An 18,923-nucleotide genomic window follows, 5' to 3' on the forward strand; every position below is an offset into this window, starting at 1 on the left:
CAGGCAGCAGCCTGGCAGGGGACTGTGCCATGGGGCAGCTTTACCAGGGAGCCCTTTCCTGTTGTGCAAGTGCAAGCTTATTAATTAAGGGCTCTCAGCCTCCTGCTGCTAAGCTCACCTGGATTTCAAGGGCTGCTCTGAAATGCTGCTGATTGCTGAGCATGGGGCATCCCTTTCCTGTCCTTTCCTCCACAGGGAAATGACCAGGCCATTGGCACAAGGTAAGTGCATCATTTCTTCTTGAACACAGTGGTGGGTGACTGAGGCACTGACCTGGGCTGTTAGGCCAGGCTGCAAAGGAGCTGAGCTGGGGAATCCCTAAGTGCTTAGACGTACAAATTGTGCACTGGACTTGGGGTGCAGGGCTGGCACTGAGTGAAATGGGTTTTAGCTACCTGCCCTATCAACTGCCTTGGGGATTCAGGAAACAAGAATGTGTTTCATGGCTCTTTTTAGCTCTGGCAGGTGGGAGGTGTGGGCAGAGCCCACAAGGGTTTTTCCCTGCAGTCCACTCTTGGGTAGCACAGGCTGGTAGGCCGCCTGGGGTTTTAACCTCCTTCTCCTGGCAGCTCCCTGGGAGCAGCTTTATCTGGGGACCAGGCTGGGGGGTTTAGCTGCTGCTGTTGCCTGCCACAGGAGCACACTGCACAGGGATTAAGGGCTTTGTTCTTGTGGCGAAATTGAGGCATGGGAAAGGGACTGGGGCCAGCCAGTGGCAAGGCAGCAAGCTGAGTGCAGTCCCTCCAACACAGCATTGGGCTGTGCTGCCCCAAGGATGGCATGGATGGGGGTGGATTTTCCTTTTAAACATAATTCTCCTGTGGGAAGGGCTGAACATCACACACGTCATTATTTCCTCCACAGGAGCTGTGTCCAGCCTGGTGTATCGTCTCCTTTGCTGGTGGGAAGGGATGGGTAAATGCCTGTAGTGCTGCTTTTGTCTCAGCCCCTTGCTCAGCAGCCATAAATCCCAGGCTTAGGAGGTGTTGACACAGCACAGCTGTGCAGGGGATTGTGTGACACATTTGTCAGTGGCTGGGGCAGGTGGCAAGTGGTGCAGGATGGTTGGAATGGCTCAGTGTGCACCAGCCTGCCCCAACTGGGCTGTGCCTGACTCTGTGCTGAGTCTTGCAGTGGAGAGCATCCCATCCCAAGGATGTTAAAGACCAGCAAAGTGCCAGCTCATCCACTCCACTGTCCCCTTCAGCAATCATTGTGTCACTCCAGGCTGTGTCTCTGGGCTCTGGATGGAGCCAGGAGTGCCCCTGCTTCTATGTCCTTGTCACCCTTGGCAGGCATTGCCCCAGTGTCTTTCATGTGCTGCCTGCATGACTGGCAGCATCTGGTGCAGAGGGGCAGGGGAAGAGGCAATACTTTGGGTCATGCAGGGTAAAATCAGTTGTTCTGAGCGGGGATTGATCCTGTGACTGCCCAGCCATGCAAGGTGGCCCCATCAGCTGCCCAAAGCACATGTGTGGGTTGGGTTGTAGGTACGGAGCTAAGCTCACATGCCTGCAGGGACACAGCCCCAGTTCTGCGCACCCCAGAGCCATACCGAGCTGCCGGGGGGTAGTGGTTTTGGGAACAATGAGCCCTCAGGACCTGCCAAGACCCCACACCAAGACTGGCAGCGTCAGGGAGGTTCTGGGAGGTGTCATCCCACCAGTGGTTTGCTGGTTGTTGCTTTCTGATCCTGCTGGGATTGACAGGAATTACAGCCCTGGCTGCAGGCATGGGATGGAGTTTTTCTGGCTGACAACAAAAGAGATTGGCCACTCGTGCCTTGAAATCTACCCAAAACCCCAGTATGCTGTGGCCATCTCGCTTCTTAAGGACCCCTCAGCAGGAATTACAAGGCTTCCATTCCATCCTTGGAGCCTAGCCCTCCAGCCTTTTAAACAAGCCCATCATTTTATACTTTTAAAATGCCTGGATGTGGCAAAGCCCTGTGGGCTCTTTAGGATAGCACCTGCAAAAGCTGAGACTAGTTTGATTCAGGCTGATCAGTTAGTGCTGCTCCCAAGCTGATCGCTTTGTCATACACACTGTTATTGTGCATCTATCAATGCAACAGTCCAGGGAGTCAGAGTGGGCCATCTGCATGCACACAGGTCAGTGAGTAAAACAGCACAAACATGGAACGCAAGGAGAGATGTAAGCGTTGGCCAGAAACATCCCCTCGGGGTAGGCAAGGAGGACTCCATGCTGCTCCCCAGGCACAGCTGTGATTAACAGGGAGGAGGTTGGATTCACTGTTACCACTTCTCTTCAGCGTTTACAAATTGTATGGAGGTTTTGTACAAGTTATGGGTACCCAGGCAGCATTGTTACATCCAGAGCTGTTCTGACATGGTAAATCAGACTAGAGTCTTGTGAAGGTGCCTGGAAACTGGTCTGGACTAAGTCATGAAACACGGTAAGGTAAGTCTGGCCATGTGTGCCATTACTTTTGGAACAGATCCCCTCCTTCACTTTTATTTCACATTTTGTGATACCTCTGCATCTGGACAAGTTCTTACATACAATATGGTGCTCAGTTAAACAAACAAATATATCACTTACCTGTATCTACAGATTTATAAAAACAAATGTTGACTTTTACAGAAACATGAAATCTGATTTTTCTTTGGTCTGAACTCTGCTGCAGATTACCCATTTGCTACCAGGGTATCGGAAACCCTGCAGGATGGCTGGTTTCATCTATTATAAAAGGACATTTCATCAATTGTTTGAACTAGGTGACCCTGCTTCCTGTTGCTACAGTCAGCTAATATATTTCAATTCATTTAGATCTAGAAATGAAAAACCTCATTTGATTTACACTAGCTCCAGTTGAAGTAAGAAATGTATAATAATGTATTAGATCAGATTCTCTGTGGAGTTGTTTCAGCCATGGACTGCATAACTAGAGTGTATCAAAAGCACCTCAGAAGAAATAAAATACTCCCCTTTCTGAATCAAAAGCACCTCAGAAGAAATAAAGTACTCCCCCTTCTGACTGGGTCCATGCACACATCCTGAGCCAAAGTAGGCAGATTTCCAATGACAAGAACAACAAACTGACTGAACATGGACTGGCCTTCCAGAAGTCTGTGCTGTGCTGTCTCAAGGCTCCAGGTGGCAGCTGAGGAAGTTGATGGCAGTTGATAACAGCTACTTTTGACAACTTGTGCTGAGCTGGGCACTCAGCAGATTTTCTTTGTGCCTCACCAACCTGCAAAGATGGTCCTATCCCCACCTGGCAGCCCCTTCACAGCCCGTCCTCAGCTGAAGCCTTTTGTCACTCCCAGCCTTAACCCTGACAATGAATCACACCATCCCCAAGTTAGCTTGTTGTTCTGGTGTCACTTGAAGCAAGACCACACTTCATCCTTGGACAACTGGAGACTCAGCGTCTGCATCCCAGCACCTCTCACATGCTTCAAAACCTATTTTCAGATGTCCAAGTCTTTTACTCTTGCTCGGGAAAAAAAATTCTGAATTTTTATAGAGAGCGACCTGCAGTTACCCCGGGCTTGGATCGCTCTCAGAGGAACCCTGGGGCCCTCGCCTGGCTGGACTGTGCTACCACACTGGGAAAGGGGTTTGCGTACCCATGCATGCCTCCTGCCCTTCCCAAGTATCGCACACCACCAAGGCCTCTGGCCACAGGCTTCTGGAAATAGGCTTCAGGTTAGCAGGTGATCAGCAGGGGCCAAGATCAGCACTGTGTGAGTCAACCTGAACACCTGCTTACCAGCCTGGCATTAAATTGTCACAGGATCTGCAGACTCATCTCTGTTAGCTCTGGGCCGAGTTCACTCCCTCTTTTACACCTTGTTTTCCCAAGAAAGGAAGGACAGATCCTTAGGTAAGCACAACTGAGTTTTCCCAGTCAGGATTATAAAGCCAGATGGAAAATCTTTATTGATTATAGGAAGTTTTCCATAATAATTGTGGGTGATGGAAGGATTTTGTTCATTGGTCACGTTTTATGATACTTGGTAGAGTAAGAACATCCCAGGAAAGGTATTTTGGTTCAAGTCTGTAATATGGTATTTCATCCCAAGTAGAGCAACAAAGACATGGGCTAGAGCGCACTGTTATTACATCACACAAGAGGCATGAAGTACTATTACCCAAACAAGGTACTTTAAAAACTGGTGTGTAATGTCTATTCAAGTCCTTAGTGGTCAGTACATTCAAAACAATTTTTCCTTCACATTTCACAACTCCAAATACTGATACTGTTTTGCCCAATGGGCTAGTTCAGATGTACAGTTGTATTCTTTAATGATCACTGGCTGTATCAGTAACTTCCAACCATTTGAACTCATTAGCAGCAGTTTTTATTTACAGTAGTTTAAAATAGGGTTGGATTTTATATTCCGTTGTCTGTCCGCTGTGACAGTTTAATTCTGTACAACTGCAGCCTTGTGATGTTCAGCAGGGGCTGAGACTGCAGTGCTGCTGCCCAGTCTGTGCTGGCTGCCTCTGGCAGGTCAGGGTGAGCAGCAGCAGCACCATGCCCAAGCATTGCATCCCAGTCGTTCCAGACTCTGTTGGAATGGCATGGTTCAGGCTGCTGCACCTTTTGGACACATTTCAAGTAACAAAATGAACAACAGGCATAGAGCTTACTTTTATAAGGATTTCTTTGTTGTATAGTTACTTAGCGTTCTAATATATTCAGGGAAACACATTTGAAAACTACAAAATAAAAAGACAGGTATCTAAAGGTGAACTCAGGAAGGCACCCAGCAAAGATTTTCTTGAAAGTAAATATTCTACGTAGAACAGCCTGCTCATAACACTGGGTCTGTAGAGAACTGCAGTTGGAGCAAAGTCTCCAGTGCCATTGAAGTTAAGACTGGTACCCAGAGTATCACTTAATACAGAGGGATAGAGAGAGGTTCTCATCCTCCAAGCTGGCTGCAGCACAGTGCAACTCTTGAACATTGTCTGTTACTTCTGCTTCGTTGACAGAACTGTGATAGCTCTTGGTAGCTTTCTCCTGTCTCCAAATATCCAGCAGATACACAGCATTTCATTTGAACTGGTTATCAATCAGGGTTCCCTTCATCTTGGCTTTCTTGGCTTCCAACTCAGCCTGAATAGGAAAAGTAAGGCAGAATTAAATAATATCTGGATACTTTTCCCTTCAGTGCACCAATGAGGTTTGCTCTTCTTGTCTGACCAATGCAAACTTTTCAGTTCCAAAACCAGGAGCAAGAGCAGCTCAAGTGCTTTGCTGACTTCCTCCTCCACTGACATAAAAAACGAGGACCATCTTTAAAATCATAAAAAGCCCAAGACCAACTGCCCAGGAGACAATTTCATACTTTCTATCCTCAGGTGGAAGCTGCACATTTCCTCCTCCTTCCATCTACTACCCTCCTGTCACAGCAAGTAAGATCAGTTGAGATGTTCTTGCCATTTATTCTTCGAGTGCCCCTTGCAGTAGCAGCTGAGCTGCAGATCCTCCACAAGAGCCTTGCTTTGCCCTTATGTCTCATGGCAATGACCTGCTCTGCCAAGCAGGCATGAGAGCACAGGCTGGCAAAGCCATGGCCTGATTTCTCCTTCCCTTGTTCCTCGTCCAACAGGTCACAGAAAGCCTCCCTGCAGGCACTCTGCTGGCTGCTCTTCAGTTACCTCTCCAGGTAATGGCATGCAAATTTTAAGTTCAGGGGGATGAGAAGAACATCTCTATAAAACTTGTAAAGGAAATTTCATCCTCACAAAGCTGCAAGTTGCCTGTGACTGTACCAGGACCTCTCTATACTTGCAGTCTAATCTGCAAGATAGCTTTTGTGTACAAAGCTAACACATCTCAGAGCTTTGTGTTCAACACCAAAGAAAATACTCACCAACTCTTGTAGCCTTTTCTTGCTCATGCCTTTGCGTTCCAGCTGTTTCTCAATCACTTTTGCATTTTGTGCATACGAGTCTGCAATCTCCCTCTGAAACACACACGTCACTTTGCAACAGCAAACCCCAGAGTAACAACATCTCATCCAAACAGTGAGACCATCACTGGCTCTGACCAGCTGAGATGTGGCTGCCACTAAGGGCATCCAAAACTTACTGCTTCAATCTCCTCCTCCTCTTCATCAATTGTGGAGACTGTGACAGAACTGAACTTGCCCATGTCTTTGGTCCGTTTGGTCATCATCACCTGGGTGAAAAACAAGAATATTTTGTTAAACCTTGGCAACAGTTGTATCAGTAGGGATTGCTTCCTCCTTCCAAAGCTTTTAAGGCTTCTTACACAAGTCATCAAGATTACCTGAACTCTGTGGGTGCCAAAGGGGAAGTATGCTCAGTGATTTCTGGGCTTAGAGGTGTCACTACCAGAAGCAAGCTCACTGACATACAATAGATGAGCCAGACTTCGAGAACCACTATGCAGACTACCAACCTGACCTACTTAAAACTGAAAACTTTCTGTTAACTGAGCCTAAACATCAGGCACAGTCTGGATTTCCAAGGCTATTTTGCTCTCCTTTAGTGCTAGGACTCCAAGCTGCAGTGACCTCTGTCAAGGAAAACTTAAGGGAGACATAGAAAAGACACCAATTTGAGTTATTGTTCAGAGGTCCTTTTTTCTTTTCTCTCCCCTCTGCCCTCATCATTAAGTTATTTTATACACAACACCTTTAGAAAAGCAAAGATATCCTTCTTCTCTAAAGCCAATTACCTTTTTGGGAGGTTCTTGTTTCTGAGTATATATGTTTGTTTTCCCAAAACCTTGGCCAAATTTGACCACAGCACCATCAACAATGAATGTCACAGGAGCATTTTTCTGTTGGTGTTGATAAAAGAGCAGCAGTCCACACCTGGAAACAGAAATATGCATAGCTGAGAGGAAACCCAGATTCTGGATTCCTATGGTTTCCTTATAAAAAAATTGTAAAAGTCACTCAAAAGACTAAAGAACGTCACTTACTTGCCACATTTCTTCCTGAACTGCCGCTCTATGCCTTCGGGTCTGGGGGAGAGAGGCAGCACTTGAGCAAAGCATATGGACACAGCGTCTCCGTGCCTGGCGGCTCCCAGCTGGGCGGGGAGGGCAGCCCCTTCCCCGGGCCTGGGGCTCAGGGGGTGCAGAGCCGGGCTCACCTGCGCAGGAAGACGCTCTCCTCCTCCTCGGCGTTGCAGAACTTGTGGGCGTGCTTGGCCGCGTCCATCACCCGGGCGCGGTCCCGCGGCCGCATCGGCAGCTTCTCCAGCTGGCAATCTGCGGGGAGCGGCGGGGCCGGGCTGGCGGCGGGGCCGGGCGGGCACCGGCGCCGGGAACCCGGAATCCGCACCCTCACTCCGCACCCACACCCCGCCGCCGCCTTCCCGGGCCCTCTGCGCCACCGGGCCGCGGCCTGCCCCTCCCCGGGCCGTGGCCTGCCCCTCCCCGGGCCGCAGCCTGCCCCGGCTCACCGAGCACCAGCACCATCTGCCCGCACAGGCAGTAGTAGACGTGCAGCGGCTTCTCCCCATCGTCGTACTCCTCGCGGTCGCGGGTGTCGGAGCACACGACGGAACGCGACACCACCTTGGGCATGGCGGCGGCGAGCTCGGAGCCGCCTGGCCCGGCCCCCGCGCGCCCGGCCCCGCCCGCCGGGGCGGCTCCGCGGGGCGCCGAGGGAACGCGCACAGAGCCGGGCGGGTCCCGGCAGCTCCTGTGCCTCTGAAGGCCGGACACTGGACAACGCTCTTCCTGACAAACACCCAGAGCTCACATGGTTCTTATTGCACAGGCTGGTACAGCGGGAAAGGTCCGGAACAACAGGTTTGCAGTGCGGCCGTGAAAACAATTTTCTATTACTTTCTTTCAGTAGGTGTTCTCCTGTGTCTTTTCTGAAGCTGCCTTCCCACAGAGCTGGATTATATGAAATTACAAGTGAGGATAAACTCAAAAAACAGAGCCCAGCCAGCCTGCTTTACACAACAGCAGAGAGATTCTTACTTCCAAAAGCTGTTAAAGAAACATAGACAATTGTTTATTTTCCCTTGGAAAACACTCTCTGGGGAAGAGGAAAATGCAGCGTAGCAGGTTGTGCTGATTTTGACAGTGATGGAGTTAACTTTCTTCACAGTAGTTGTTTTGAGACCATGGTTTGGATTTGTGCTGGAAAAAGTGCTGATAACTCAGAGATGTTTTTGTTACATGAGCAGGATTTACCCTGAGCCAAGGCCTTCTCTGCTCCTCACCCCACCCCAGCAGCGAGAGGCGGAGGGTGCCCAAGGAGCTGGGAGGGGACACAGCCAGGACAGCTGATCCCAGCTGACCTGAGGGATATCCCCGACCATATGGCCTCATCCTCAGCAATAAAGCTGGGGGAGAAGGAGGAGGGGGGAGCATTTGGAGTGATGGTGTTTGTCTTCCCAAGTCACTGTTACGTGTGATGAAGCCCTACCTGCCTTGGGGAAGTGGGGAATGAACTCCTTGTTCCGGTTCGCTTGTGCGCCTGGCCTTTGCTTTCCCTATTGAACTGTTTTGACCCCAACCCGCAGCGCCGCCGCCGCTCCGCCTCCCGTGACGTCGCTGTTACGTTGCACCCCCGCCCTCCGCCGACGTTGGTACCGCCCCCCCAGGCACCGCCCCCCGCCGCGGTGGTAGAGGCTGGGCCGGGGGCTCAGCCACATCCGGCTCCGCCCCCCTCTCCCCGCGCTGTTGGTACATCCCGGGACCGTCCGGCTGCCGGTGCAGGAGTCGGTGCAGCTCAGGCTCCCCCCCCTTCCGCGCCCGCCGCAGTGGTAGAGGCTGTGATCGCTCCTGTCCGTCAGTGCTGCCGCCGCCTCAGTCGGAGATCGAACCTTAGCCGCGCCCGGCGCTCCCTCCGGCAGTGTATGCCTGAGCTATAACCCTCAGCCCGCCATGTCCACTCCGGCCCGTAGGCGCCTCATGCGGGACTTCAAGAGGTACCGAGGCCACGGGCCGAGGGTAAAGGGGCGGGAGGGAGGAGGACGAAGGGCCGAGCGCTGCCGGGGAGGAGGGGGCAGCACAACATGGCGGCGGGGCAAGGCGCGCTCCGCTGATTGCGTAGCGCGGGCGGCGCTGCCTGGCGCGGGTTACGCCGTTTGCGCAGGCGGCCGCTGCTGGCCCGGGTTACGCCGCTTGCGCAGCTTCGTCCCGGGTTACGCTGTTTGCGCGGCGCGGCCGCTGCCGGGCTGGGTTACGCCGTTTGCGCAGCGCGGGGGGCGCGGGCCGCGCTCACCGTCCCTGTGCTCTGCAGGCTGCAGGAGGATCCCCCGGCCGGGGTGAGCGGGGCCCCCTCCGAGAACAACATCATGGTGTGGAACGCCGTCATCTTCGGGTGAGTCGGCAGGGAAGGGGGCGGCAGGCCGCGGGGGCCGCTCAGCCGCCGGGGGTTGGAGCCGGGCTGCCAGCGGGGTAACGCTGTGCTTTGCTTTCCCTCCTCCAGGCCCGAGGGGACCCCTTTCGAGGACGGTAAGTGCGGCGTGCGGGGCTGGTGTTTGGCTTTCTCGGGGTAAACTGCTGCGTTTTGATACGGCCTTGGTGTCACTACTGTAGACCCTGCAACAAACAGGTGTGGGCCTGGGAATGGTGGGGGGGCGTGGGTGCATGTTCACCTGACCACACACGTGTGCCTGATATATGTAGATATTATTTTTCTAATCCTACTCTCAGAAAGTGTTGTAGATTTAGATTGCTGTGTTGACTTACAGAAACATATAAATTAGCTTGTACAGTCTTGCTTGTAATCGCTGTCTATTACATCATTTTAAGGATCTCTGCAAACTTTTCTGTTGAACTCTGGATCATGTTTTATGGGACACTCATGTCTGGGTTAGCATTAAAAACTTGGTATAGAACTGTTGTCTTTTGTTTGAGTTCTGGTTTTTTTTCTGATGCTGGAAGTGTTTTGTGAGCAAGTTCCAACGTGAGTCGCTGAAGTAGGAAATGGGCTGAATATCTGAGGAAGTTCAGAACAGTGGCTTTTTCTTGTAATTTATTTCGCTCTGCTACAATTGGTATCATTCAGGGCTTAAGACTGAAAGGACTTTTTAAGTTTAAAAGATGACTAAATAGGTCCTGGTAACATACCTGTAGTTTCCATCTGGTCTTACTGACTTTGATAGGTTTACTGATGCAGTATGAGTACTTAAGCATCTTGTGAAAACCTGTTAGACATAAAATACTGTCTAACTAAAATCAGTGATACATTTTTTTAAGATATTTTCAGTGTAGGCTATATAATTTTATATCTTAGATCTCCATTACTCATGACGAAAGCATAGGAAAAATTCCTTAACTCTTCTGTTGTTCTTGGCTGACTCCCTTGTCTTTGTTTATCCTTGGAGGTAGCACCTGTGGACATGCCTCTAAATTGCAGATTGTATTTCTCTGTGAAGATTTTGAAGATTTTAAATATTTCAAGCCTAAGAAAACTCTGAAGCCTTACTTCTTTTTAATGTATTTGATTAGTTAAGAAACTTGCTGGAGTAGCTGCTTCTGCAGTCTAATGTTTAGAACTTGGACTTAAAACATTGCATAATAGAACAGGTAGACAAAATGTATTTTGCTGTCTCATCTTGTAATCCTCAAAGAAGGGCTCTCTTAAGCTTTGTGGGGGTTTCTAGAGCTGCTTAGGCTTTGGAGCACTGCTGCTAATAGAGTGATTCACTGTTTGGAGCAGAAAGCTGTCTCCTTGCAGTGTGCTAAAATGCAGGTTGTTGCCATGCTCAGGCTCTTCCAGCTCAGCATGTGGTTAACAGATGCTATAAGGGCTTTTTTCCATATATTTCCATTTAGTTGCAGAAGGTTGAAGACTGCTTTTGAGAACCCTGACATATTGATTTCCTGTGTGCTTTCTGAAGCAGCATTATGTCTTTATCTTGGATACTGAGGACGTGTTGCAGTCACAGCAGTTTGAGGTTCAGACAGGTGCTTGAGGCTGCTGCTGCTGTCCTTCTGCTTTGGTTGATGTCATAATGTAATCTCCGGATGTGATGGATTGCTCTTTTCTTAGCAAAATGTGTGTTTTCACACTGTGTGCTCAGGAAAACAGATGTGTCTTGTGTTGCAGGATATCTGCTTATCTCCTCTCCTCTGGATGTATCTTACCTTGCTAGATAACAAAGCACTAAGTGGTGCCTGGAGATAGGGCTTGTCGGTGCCTCAGCTGTGCTTTTCCATTCAGTGAGTGGAGTAGCACAGTTCAGATAATGGTAGTGCAGTCCAGATGCAGTTTAGCTTTATTTAGGTAAGAGTAAGAGAATTTTATTTTAACACTATGTTAGTTTGGGCTTGCTTTGCAACTGCGCAGGCCCTTGTGACTCAAAGGTACGCTGAAACTCTATAATCTTTCCCATGAAGCCTTGCAGGTCAGTGTTCTTTTCCATTTTTAGGCTCTTTCACTCCATGGTGATACTGTAAAATTTGAGATAGCTTAGTTCTTGTGAAAGTAGGCTGTGAAATTTGGGGGGTTTTGTTATTCTAGGGGTATGATAATTCCAACATCATGAGAGCTACTGTTCTTTATCCTCATTCTGGTGAGGCCCTTCTCCAGTTGCAGCTTCTGAGGTGTTGTAGTTTGTCTGGGCTGCAAACCTGAAGTTGAATGCATTTGTTTACTTGCTGTGCAGCATTCTGCAGCTGACATCCCTCCTTCTCCACCCCCAGACTTTGGAGGGTGTTTTCACAACTCAGTGTGCAGGCTGGCTCAGCTTAGGAGCAACCACTAATTTAGATCAGCAGCATAACTTCCATCTTCTGGTTTAAGAGGATTCGATTGCAGGTGTCTGCAGTAGGACCCTGGGGATATTTATCCTGCCCTTCACCATATCTCTAAGAATTTTTATGTGTGTGGCATCTAAAGTGGTAATGCTGGCACAGCCATGGAAATCCAGGTTGTCCCAGTCCTTTAGACCTGTTTCTCTGAAACTGGATGATGATACTGTGGTTAGTGTAGGATTCCTGGCTTGGAGACATTTACGTAGTTCAGCTATTGTAGTATCCTGCCTTGCTGTGGTTGTGCAGGAGGCTTGAACAGAGAACACAAGGCATTTGTCTTTTGTGTGGTTTGTGCCTTGCTTATGGAATATGGATCCTGTATCCTCGTGTGGGAGCAAAAGAGCTCGTCCCTGCTTTTTGGGCAGTGGAATGGAGGGGTTGCTGTCAGGGTCTGCAGGGAGGGGACCCTGCAGGGACACGGGCTCTGCTCTCTGGGGTTGCTGGGGCTGGTGCACAGGTCATACAGAAGCCTCTCTTGGCTGTGTCAGGGTCTCAAATCCTGAGGTAGAAGTGATCAACAAGATAAGTAAAGGGCAGAAAAGAGAATGTTCTCCTAAGATTAGTGGTGATCCCAATATCAATAATGACAGTGAATATGATAATTTATGTTTTAAAAATGGCTGTCTAGGGTAAATTTTGAGAAATACCAGTTGAAAGTGCTAAAATTAGTGACAGGAGGGACTGGACACTGAAGACGTCATCCCCATCTGTGTGTTGTGATACCTGTTTGATTTTTGTGGGCTTTCAGTGTGAGTGACCCTTGGACTTCGGTGCATCAAATCTCTGGATTTGCCCTTTAATAAAGCTCAATAGCGAGGGTTTGTGTACTGTGGAGCATTTCAAAGAGCCACTGCCACTCTGGGCCCTGACTTGGAAATCTGAGTAGGTAGATACTCCAGCTGGATATTGCTCCAGATAAGCCCCTTGCTCAGATTTGTGTTAAAAGTAGCACTGTCCTGTCTCTGGTGGGACAATAGCTTCCCTTTCTTTCAGTAGTTTTAAATGGATTCTAAGACCAAACTGCTCCTGTTGCTGTCAAACCTGTGTGATGGTTTGTGCTCGGTTTTCATCCTACTGCTTGCTTAGTCACTCCTTTCTCAGGAGGAGGCTACTGAGAACCAGAACTGGGGCAGGGAGAGCTGAGAATATCTAGAGTCAAATCTCTAAGCATTTGGTTCTAAGGGGCAGACGTTTGCAGCTGGTAGAAGTTGTTACTAACTTCCCAGTCCTGGCTTTCAAGCTGATCTCACACCTGGCTCTGTGCCTCTGGACTAAACTGGAGTAAATTTGAAAACCCCACTGCAGATTTCCACTAATTTGAACAATCCTGACTCTACTGTTCTGGCTCGTTTGTTTCACAGTGAGATAGCATAGCGTTGGCTCTCTGCTCCTACGTTGTTAGGCTGCTAATAAAAAAACCAAACATGCATAAACTTATTTTTAGGGTGTTGAGATTTCCCACTGCTGTAGGGAAAGTGCTAAAGCATCTATGCTGTCTCTTCATTTGCAAACTGGAATGTCAAAGCAATGACCTTCGTTTCTTGCAACTCAGTGTTACAGTTTATCTCCTTATAAAGGAAGGAGTCCCTGGGAAATCATGCAGATCCTTGCTGATCTGGAAAAAAAAAAAAAAAAAAGAAAAAACAAAAACCCAAACCAAAAATCTGTTCTCTGGTTTACCGGTTGTTGGCATATGTTTGCCAGCCAAACAAAGGAATAACTTCATTATATTGGTGCTGGAAAACTCCTTCACAGTAGGAAGCAAGGACACTGAGCGTGGAGAGGACAGGGGGAACCCGACTCATCAGTGATACATAGGGATGACCTTTCAAAAAAGGTAATATGCCCCACCAGCAGCTTGCTCCAGCTGTTACTGTCAGGCGCAGTCCTGCTACAGGAGAGCGGTATATTTATATGAAGGTGCTTCAGATATTTCTCTCTGGGCATACCCAGGATCATCCTGGGCTGCCTCCAGGGCTGGTTGCTCTCGGTGGTAGCGTGTTTGGGAGGAGCTCACATGGTCTGCAGGTAGAGTTCCTTAGTTACCGAGCTGAATCAGGAGCAGTCCTTAATCCCCTAAACCCATGTGTGCAGCTTAGTTGACAGACTTCTTATTCTCAGATTGTCATAGCCTGAGGAGAAGGGTTAAAATAACTTACATTGGTGCAGGCTGTTAAAATGGTTGGATTGAGACTCAGCTACAGTTTTCTGTTTCTGCTTAATCAGCCTTTCTCTAAGGAAGACTAGTTAGTGTAAAGTAAATGGTCAGGTTTATATTTTAAAGTGTCAGATTTGGATGCTGCATTCAATACTACTTTTCTGCAAGACCTGATTACCTTACAGTTGTTGAGAAACATGACCTTTTTTTTTTTTTAATTTAGAGGAAATAACTTACAAGGTCCTTGCTATGACAGCATATTCCATAGATAGGACTCACCAAATGACGTTGTGTTACACAGATGGTTCTACACCCACTGCTGTTGTTTGTACAGTGTACTGGGATTAGGCTCTCTGGAAGAAAACCCCAAGGGCAGATTTATTTCCTTACGTAAACCTTTTGACTGGTTCTGGCAATAAAAGTAAGTCACAGGAAAATACTCTTGTACCGGTACTGTCTGGGACTCCAGCGTTAATTATTAGCTCCATGAGAGTAAAGGAATAGCTGTGGGATTGCACAATGTGTGTTCCATATCCAGCATGCCTGTGTGAGCACAATAGTGTGAGTGTGTATCACAGGGGGATGCTACTTACTCATCCCTTGTGTAAATTCATGCTGTATAAAGGTTGCTTATCTCTCTTTCAACTCCAGGAACTTTCAAACTTACAATAGAATTCACAGAAGAATACCCGAATAAGCCACCTACTGTTAGATTTGTCTCTAAAATGTTTCATCCAAATGGTAAGTACTTACACAATGCCTGGGTTTACTTTTGCTGTTTTGTTGGAGGTTTGGTGGGGGGAAGAGAGGGCTGGGGTGTTTTTTATTACAGCTTGCTGTATAAAAAAATCTATAATAAAAGTTTTCACTATCTAATAAGGCAGCAAAATTCCAGTGTGGTTGTGTAGTTTTGGTGAGGATGGATATGTGAGCAGTGCTTAGGCTTGAAAAGAAAGGGGCAATAAAAGGAGCCTCTTACCTTTCAGGTGTTACAGCACAGTACTGATCAGACACTCAACTGCCTGTTAAGCCTTACAGAAGAATATTTTGTACTTAAATAGCAGTGCTTTGGACTTCTGTCTGTATGTATTGTAGACGCAGCATAGTGACACTGGTGAATGCAGCTGTCTTCTATCACTTTTCTTCCCCAAAATGCCTGTAAGAATGAAATGTAGTGTTAGGGTCCAGCTATAGCCAGTGACAGTAAGAGTATTTAATGTTATCCCCTTCCTTGGTAACTAAAGGCTGGAGAGGTGTTCCTTACCTCCAAACAAATACTAGCTTTGTGCAGAAATACTAGAAACCTTCCAACATGGCAAGTGTGGGTACAGTGAAGGGAGAGAAGGTTCTCCTGTAGCTGCTCTGAGGAAGGTGACTGGACTCTAGAGACTTCATGGGGAAACCTTGAGTGTGTGTGTTTGTGGGTCTTCTTTGTTTGGTTCACTTCTGGGTAGCTAAAATTTTTTTTCCTTAAAATCTGTTTGTGGTTTTCCATAGTGGTAGTTGCAGTGACACAGAGAAGTTAGTGAGAGAATAAGCAGGGGTTGAGTTTAAATACTTGAGGCTTCAGTTGGTGAGGAGCTTCACTGCTTCCTACCTACAGGCCTGTTCACAGGATTTCAGCCTGTCAGACACTATGGACTGTTGCAGTGTGTCTGTACATAGGTTTTCAGGATCGGGCAATGTGGGAGAAAAGCCAGGAGCTGTACAAGTTGTGTTTTAAGCTGGTTTTTTTGACCCTTTCCAGTCTATGCAGATGGTAGTATATGTCTGGATATCCTTCAGAATCGCTGGAGCCCCACTTATGATGTCTCCTCCATCTTAACATCCATACAGGTAAAAAAAGAACTCTGCATGAAGAGACAGAATGACATTAGGATGCTTTGACAAAAACAGCTCAGGAAAGTTTTTTTCCCCCTCTCCTAGGAGCCAGTGTAGCAGCTATATCTTGATATTGGCAAAATGGGAATCCTTTCCAGGTGTAAACTGGCCAGGCAGTGACACAGGTGGTCACTGCAGGGCCCACCAGCATGTATTGCTTGGCTGTCACAGAAAGTCACCTGCACTGTGCAGGGGTGATGCTGGTGGCCAAAGCCTCTAAAGCCTTCCAGCTGCAGGAATGCAGTGTGCTGCACCTGGACTAATGTCTCTGCTCTGACTAGTATGGATAGTTTACAGAACAGTTGGAAAACTGTACTTTGCAGTGCCTAAGGATCTTTTTCTTTTTGCACAGTCCCTATTGGATGAGCCAAATCCGAACAGTCCAGCAAACAGCCAGGCAGCTCAGCTATACCAAGAGAATAAGCGGGAATATGAAAAACGGGTTTCTGCAATAGTAGAACAGAGCTGGCGTGACTGTTGACCCAGGATGATGCAAACGAACACTCTGTTGATGAGGAAAATAAACAAAGTGTCCGAGTCATCTTTTTCCTCCTAGCATTTACTTTGCAAGCAAAATAGCTGTTGTGCTGTTGCCACCCTCCCTTGCTGAAGCTTCTCCTTGGACATCAGAACGCACCCACTTTGAAGTCAAACGTTCTGTACTTGGGTTACTTGCAAAAGAGTTACTGATGCTGAGTTCATTTTCTGTGGTCCCTCTCCAGTCTTAGGGCAGTATTGTGCATTTCTGTAGTGTACACTAAGCTTTTAATTGTAATTGTGTTATACACAGTGATGCTTATGTGTAGCTTGATAAAAGGGATGTTTATATACATACACATTTTTTAACTGATATTAACTAAAGTGCTGATGTGTCCAGGCTGGTCACTTACCCCTACTATTGGTTTAGACCCCACTGCATTTGTAAGGACTGGGTGAAGAAATCACCTTTTGTTTCCCTTTTGTATTGGTTTATCAACTCCTTCACTTACGTTAAAAAAAATCAGCTCTTCAATTGATTCCAATTCAAAGATTTAGTAAAACCCTGGAATGCTTGTTACTTCTGCACTTCACATGCAAGATTTATGTACAGATCTACATAAATCACTACAGCTGTGGTACTTGGATCTTTGCTGAGGGTGAGAAACAAGCCCTTTTATTTTTTTAATTACTATTTTAAAGGACATGCCTACAGAAACTGTCAGTAGGTTTCTATAGTCCTGTCACCAAGGCATTACTGGACAAAACCAGGTAGAGTTGTGGTTCTCAGTGAAAGGCCTTCCACATGAAAGAAGAGGTAAAACCTGACCTGTTCCAGCGATGGAATTACTCTCCTTTGGTGTCTTTCTCCTGCCCCTTATCTTTAGCTGAGAAAGATAAGTTGTGTTTCGGAATTAACTTTGTCTTTTGGAAAGTTTGAATTAAGTCCAGGGTAGGCACTCAAGTCTCTGCAGTTTCTGCTCTTCGTAGATGACCGTGTGGTTTGTGTAAGCTACTGCTGCATGCTTGAGTTTGTTCCCTTCAGTTTTATGAAAGTATTTTTTCAATTCTGAAAAACATTTGTAAGTCCAGTCACTTTTTTTGTAAGGCGAGTTTGTACCTTTGGATACAGAACCTTAAGCAGCAGTGTGGGATAGAACCTGCAATTGTGTTGTCCACTGTTCCAGTGTCTTTTGTGTGCACATTGGTCTGTTAGTTGAAAAGTATAACTTTGCACAAGTAACCCATGTAAGAAACTGTACATTTTTCAAAAGTTGTAAATAAAGTGTAACCTTAGTGCTTATTGTATAAATAGGCAAGAAGTGTATAACTGTGCTTCTTTAACTGGGCTGCCAGGAGTTGGGTGTGGGGGTCAAGCTCCAGCACTGTGCACTACTTCTGCTATGGGCAGCATTTGGGAGAGAGGTGTGCCAGGGGTAGTGCAGGATGATAAATTCGACTCCAGAGCCAGGAGGAGGAGAGACAGGGCTGGCTGCACCTGCAGAAGATCAGGGTGTGGACTGGGCTGTGGATAAAAAGGAGCATGTGATTCTGAGTTAGTTAGCTACAGCAACTTGGTGAGCTCAGCTGATACAGGAATCACATTTACTTTCCGCCTGTCTTAGCAGGTGGAGAACAGGATTTATGATGAGTGGCAGATAACAAAAGCTGGTTCTGCTGCTGAGCTCCACAATTACAAGTGCATGGGCTCTTTCAAAAAATGTAATACAGATTTGTACCTGCAGTGACAACAGCTTGTACCCTTGAACAGCCTTGTGCCTTACATGGAGCAGCCGTAATGCCTTCTGCAAGCACAACCCTTTCTGAGGGGGCCAACTTCCTCTAAGGCCACAGAGGCCCTTGTAGCAGTCCCACTATTCTTGTGTTTGTTTCACTAGTTAAAAAAACCCAAACCAATGGATTGGACTCTTAAGGCAGCCAGAAAGGAGCAGCACTGAGGCGCAAAAGAATCCCATCATCACACCTTGCTCAGGCAAGGCCTTTATCTACTGACTCCATCATAGCCCCTATGGTGTCTCTCCTGAAGGCTGAGGCTCCACAGCCTCCCTGGGGGCAGCGACGCTGCCCTTCTCCGCTCCCGCCTAAGGCCCCGGCAGCCAAACCCAGAGCCCCGCACCAGGTCCTGAACAGACACCGTGACAGCAGAGGGGCCGCAGCCCCTGACCCAGGACAGGAAAGGCGGCGTCCTGCAGAGACTGCCCGGGCCAGCTGCCCCTGCTGCGGTACAGTGACTACAGCTAGGCCCCATCTCTCCCAAAAGAGCCATTTTTAATCTCGAATACCAGTGGTGCTCTTACTGCTTTCCTTGGCATCACCAAGCTCTAACACCCTGCTGCATACCCAAGTTAGGAAGGAGGAGCTTCACTTCTTTGCCTAGAAAGTACCAGGCTTCTTCCACTCCTACAGCACCATCTGCTAGAGCCCAGTGTTCTTGAGAGCAGAATTCAGACACAGAAGAAATAATGAACAAAAACCAACCCCAAACAAAATGGAAAAAAACCTACTTCCAGAATTAACTGCCACAATATTTTTTCACAGCAGTAGCAAGTTGTTATTCAGCAGTCCAAGCAGGCAGAAGCTGTGCTGCAGCCAGGCAGAGAGGATGCTTGCTCTCTGCTTCCTGAGTGAGTCTCTCCTGCCAGGGCAGCCTCT

At 47.8% G+C, this 18,923-nt stretch overlaps 2 protein-coding genes across 2 annotated transcripts; one reads left to right on the top strand and one right to left on the bottom strand.

Moving 5' to 3' along the window:
* Positions 1-3,880: 3,880 nt before the first annotated feature.
* Positions 3,881-7,596, bottom strand: STEEP1 (STING1 ER exit protein 1). Its single transcript, XM_042028213.1, has 7 exons — positions 7,414-7,596; positions 7,102-7,219; positions 6,929-6,970; positions 6,680-6,818; positions 6,068-6,157; positions 5,850-5,942; positions 3,881-5,089 (listed from the first exon to the last, which is right to left on the bottom strand). The coding sequence occupies exons 1-7, from the start codon at positions 7,535-7,537 to the stop codon at positions 5,027-5,029; spliced, it is 669 nt and encodes a 222-aa protein (XP_041884147.1). The 5' UTR covers positions 7,538-7,596; the 3' UTR covers positions 3,881-5,026.
* Positions 7,597-7,685: 89 nt separating this feature from the next.
* UBE2A (ubiquitin conjugating enzyme E2 A) lies at positions 7,686-17,569 on the top strand. Its single transcript, XM_042028227.1, has 6 exons — positions 7,686-8,898; positions 9,213-9,293; positions 9,402-9,427; positions 14,544-14,633; positions 15,640-15,728; positions 16,126-17,569. Exons 1-6 carry the CDS (start codon positions 8,855-8,857, stop codon positions 16,252-16,254), a joined length of 459 nt encoding a protein of 152 aa, XP_041884161.1. The 5' UTR covers positions 7,686-8,854; the 3' UTR covers positions 16,255-17,569.
* Positions 17,570-18,923: the final 1,354 nt, after the last annotated feature.

The sequence above is a fragment of the Corvus kubaryi genome, unplaced genomic scaffold, assembly GCF_017639235.1.
Source record: "Corvus kubaryi isolate FWS band 111438036 unplaced genomic scaffold, C.kubaryi_AGA036_p1.0 130, whole genome shotgun sequence".
Classification (NCBI taxonomy): Eukaryota; Metazoa; Chordata; class Aves; order Passeriformes; family Corvidae; genus Corvus; species Corvus kubaryi.

Bases quoted from the DNA above. Each gene is read 5' to 3' on its own strand.
- STEEP1 (XM_042028213.1), bottom strand. From the start codon at position 7,537: ATGCCCAAGGTGGTGTCGCGTTCCGTCGTGTGCTCCGACACCCGCGAC. The intron at 7,220-7,413 runs GTGAGCCGGGGC...CGCTCCCCGCAG, and splicing joins GCAGATGGTGCTGGTGCTCG to ATTGCCAGCTGGAGAAGCTG. The intron at 5,090-5,849 runs GTGAGTATTTTC...TTTCCTATTCAG, and splicing joins AGAAAAGGCTACAAGAGTTG to GCTGAGTTGGAAGCCAAGAA.
- UBE2A (XM_042028227.1), top strand. From the start codon at position 8,855: ATGTCCACTCCGGCCCGTAGGCGCCTCATGCGGGACTTCAAGAG. The intron at 8,899-9,212 runs GTACCGAGGCCA...TGTGCTCTGCAG, and splicing joins CTCATGCGGGACTTCAAGAG to GCTGCAGGAGGATCCCCCGG. The intron at 9,294-9,401 runs GTGAGTCGGCAG...TCCCTCCTCCAG, and splicing joins TGGAACGCCGTCATCTTCGG to GCCCGAGGGGACCCCTTTCG.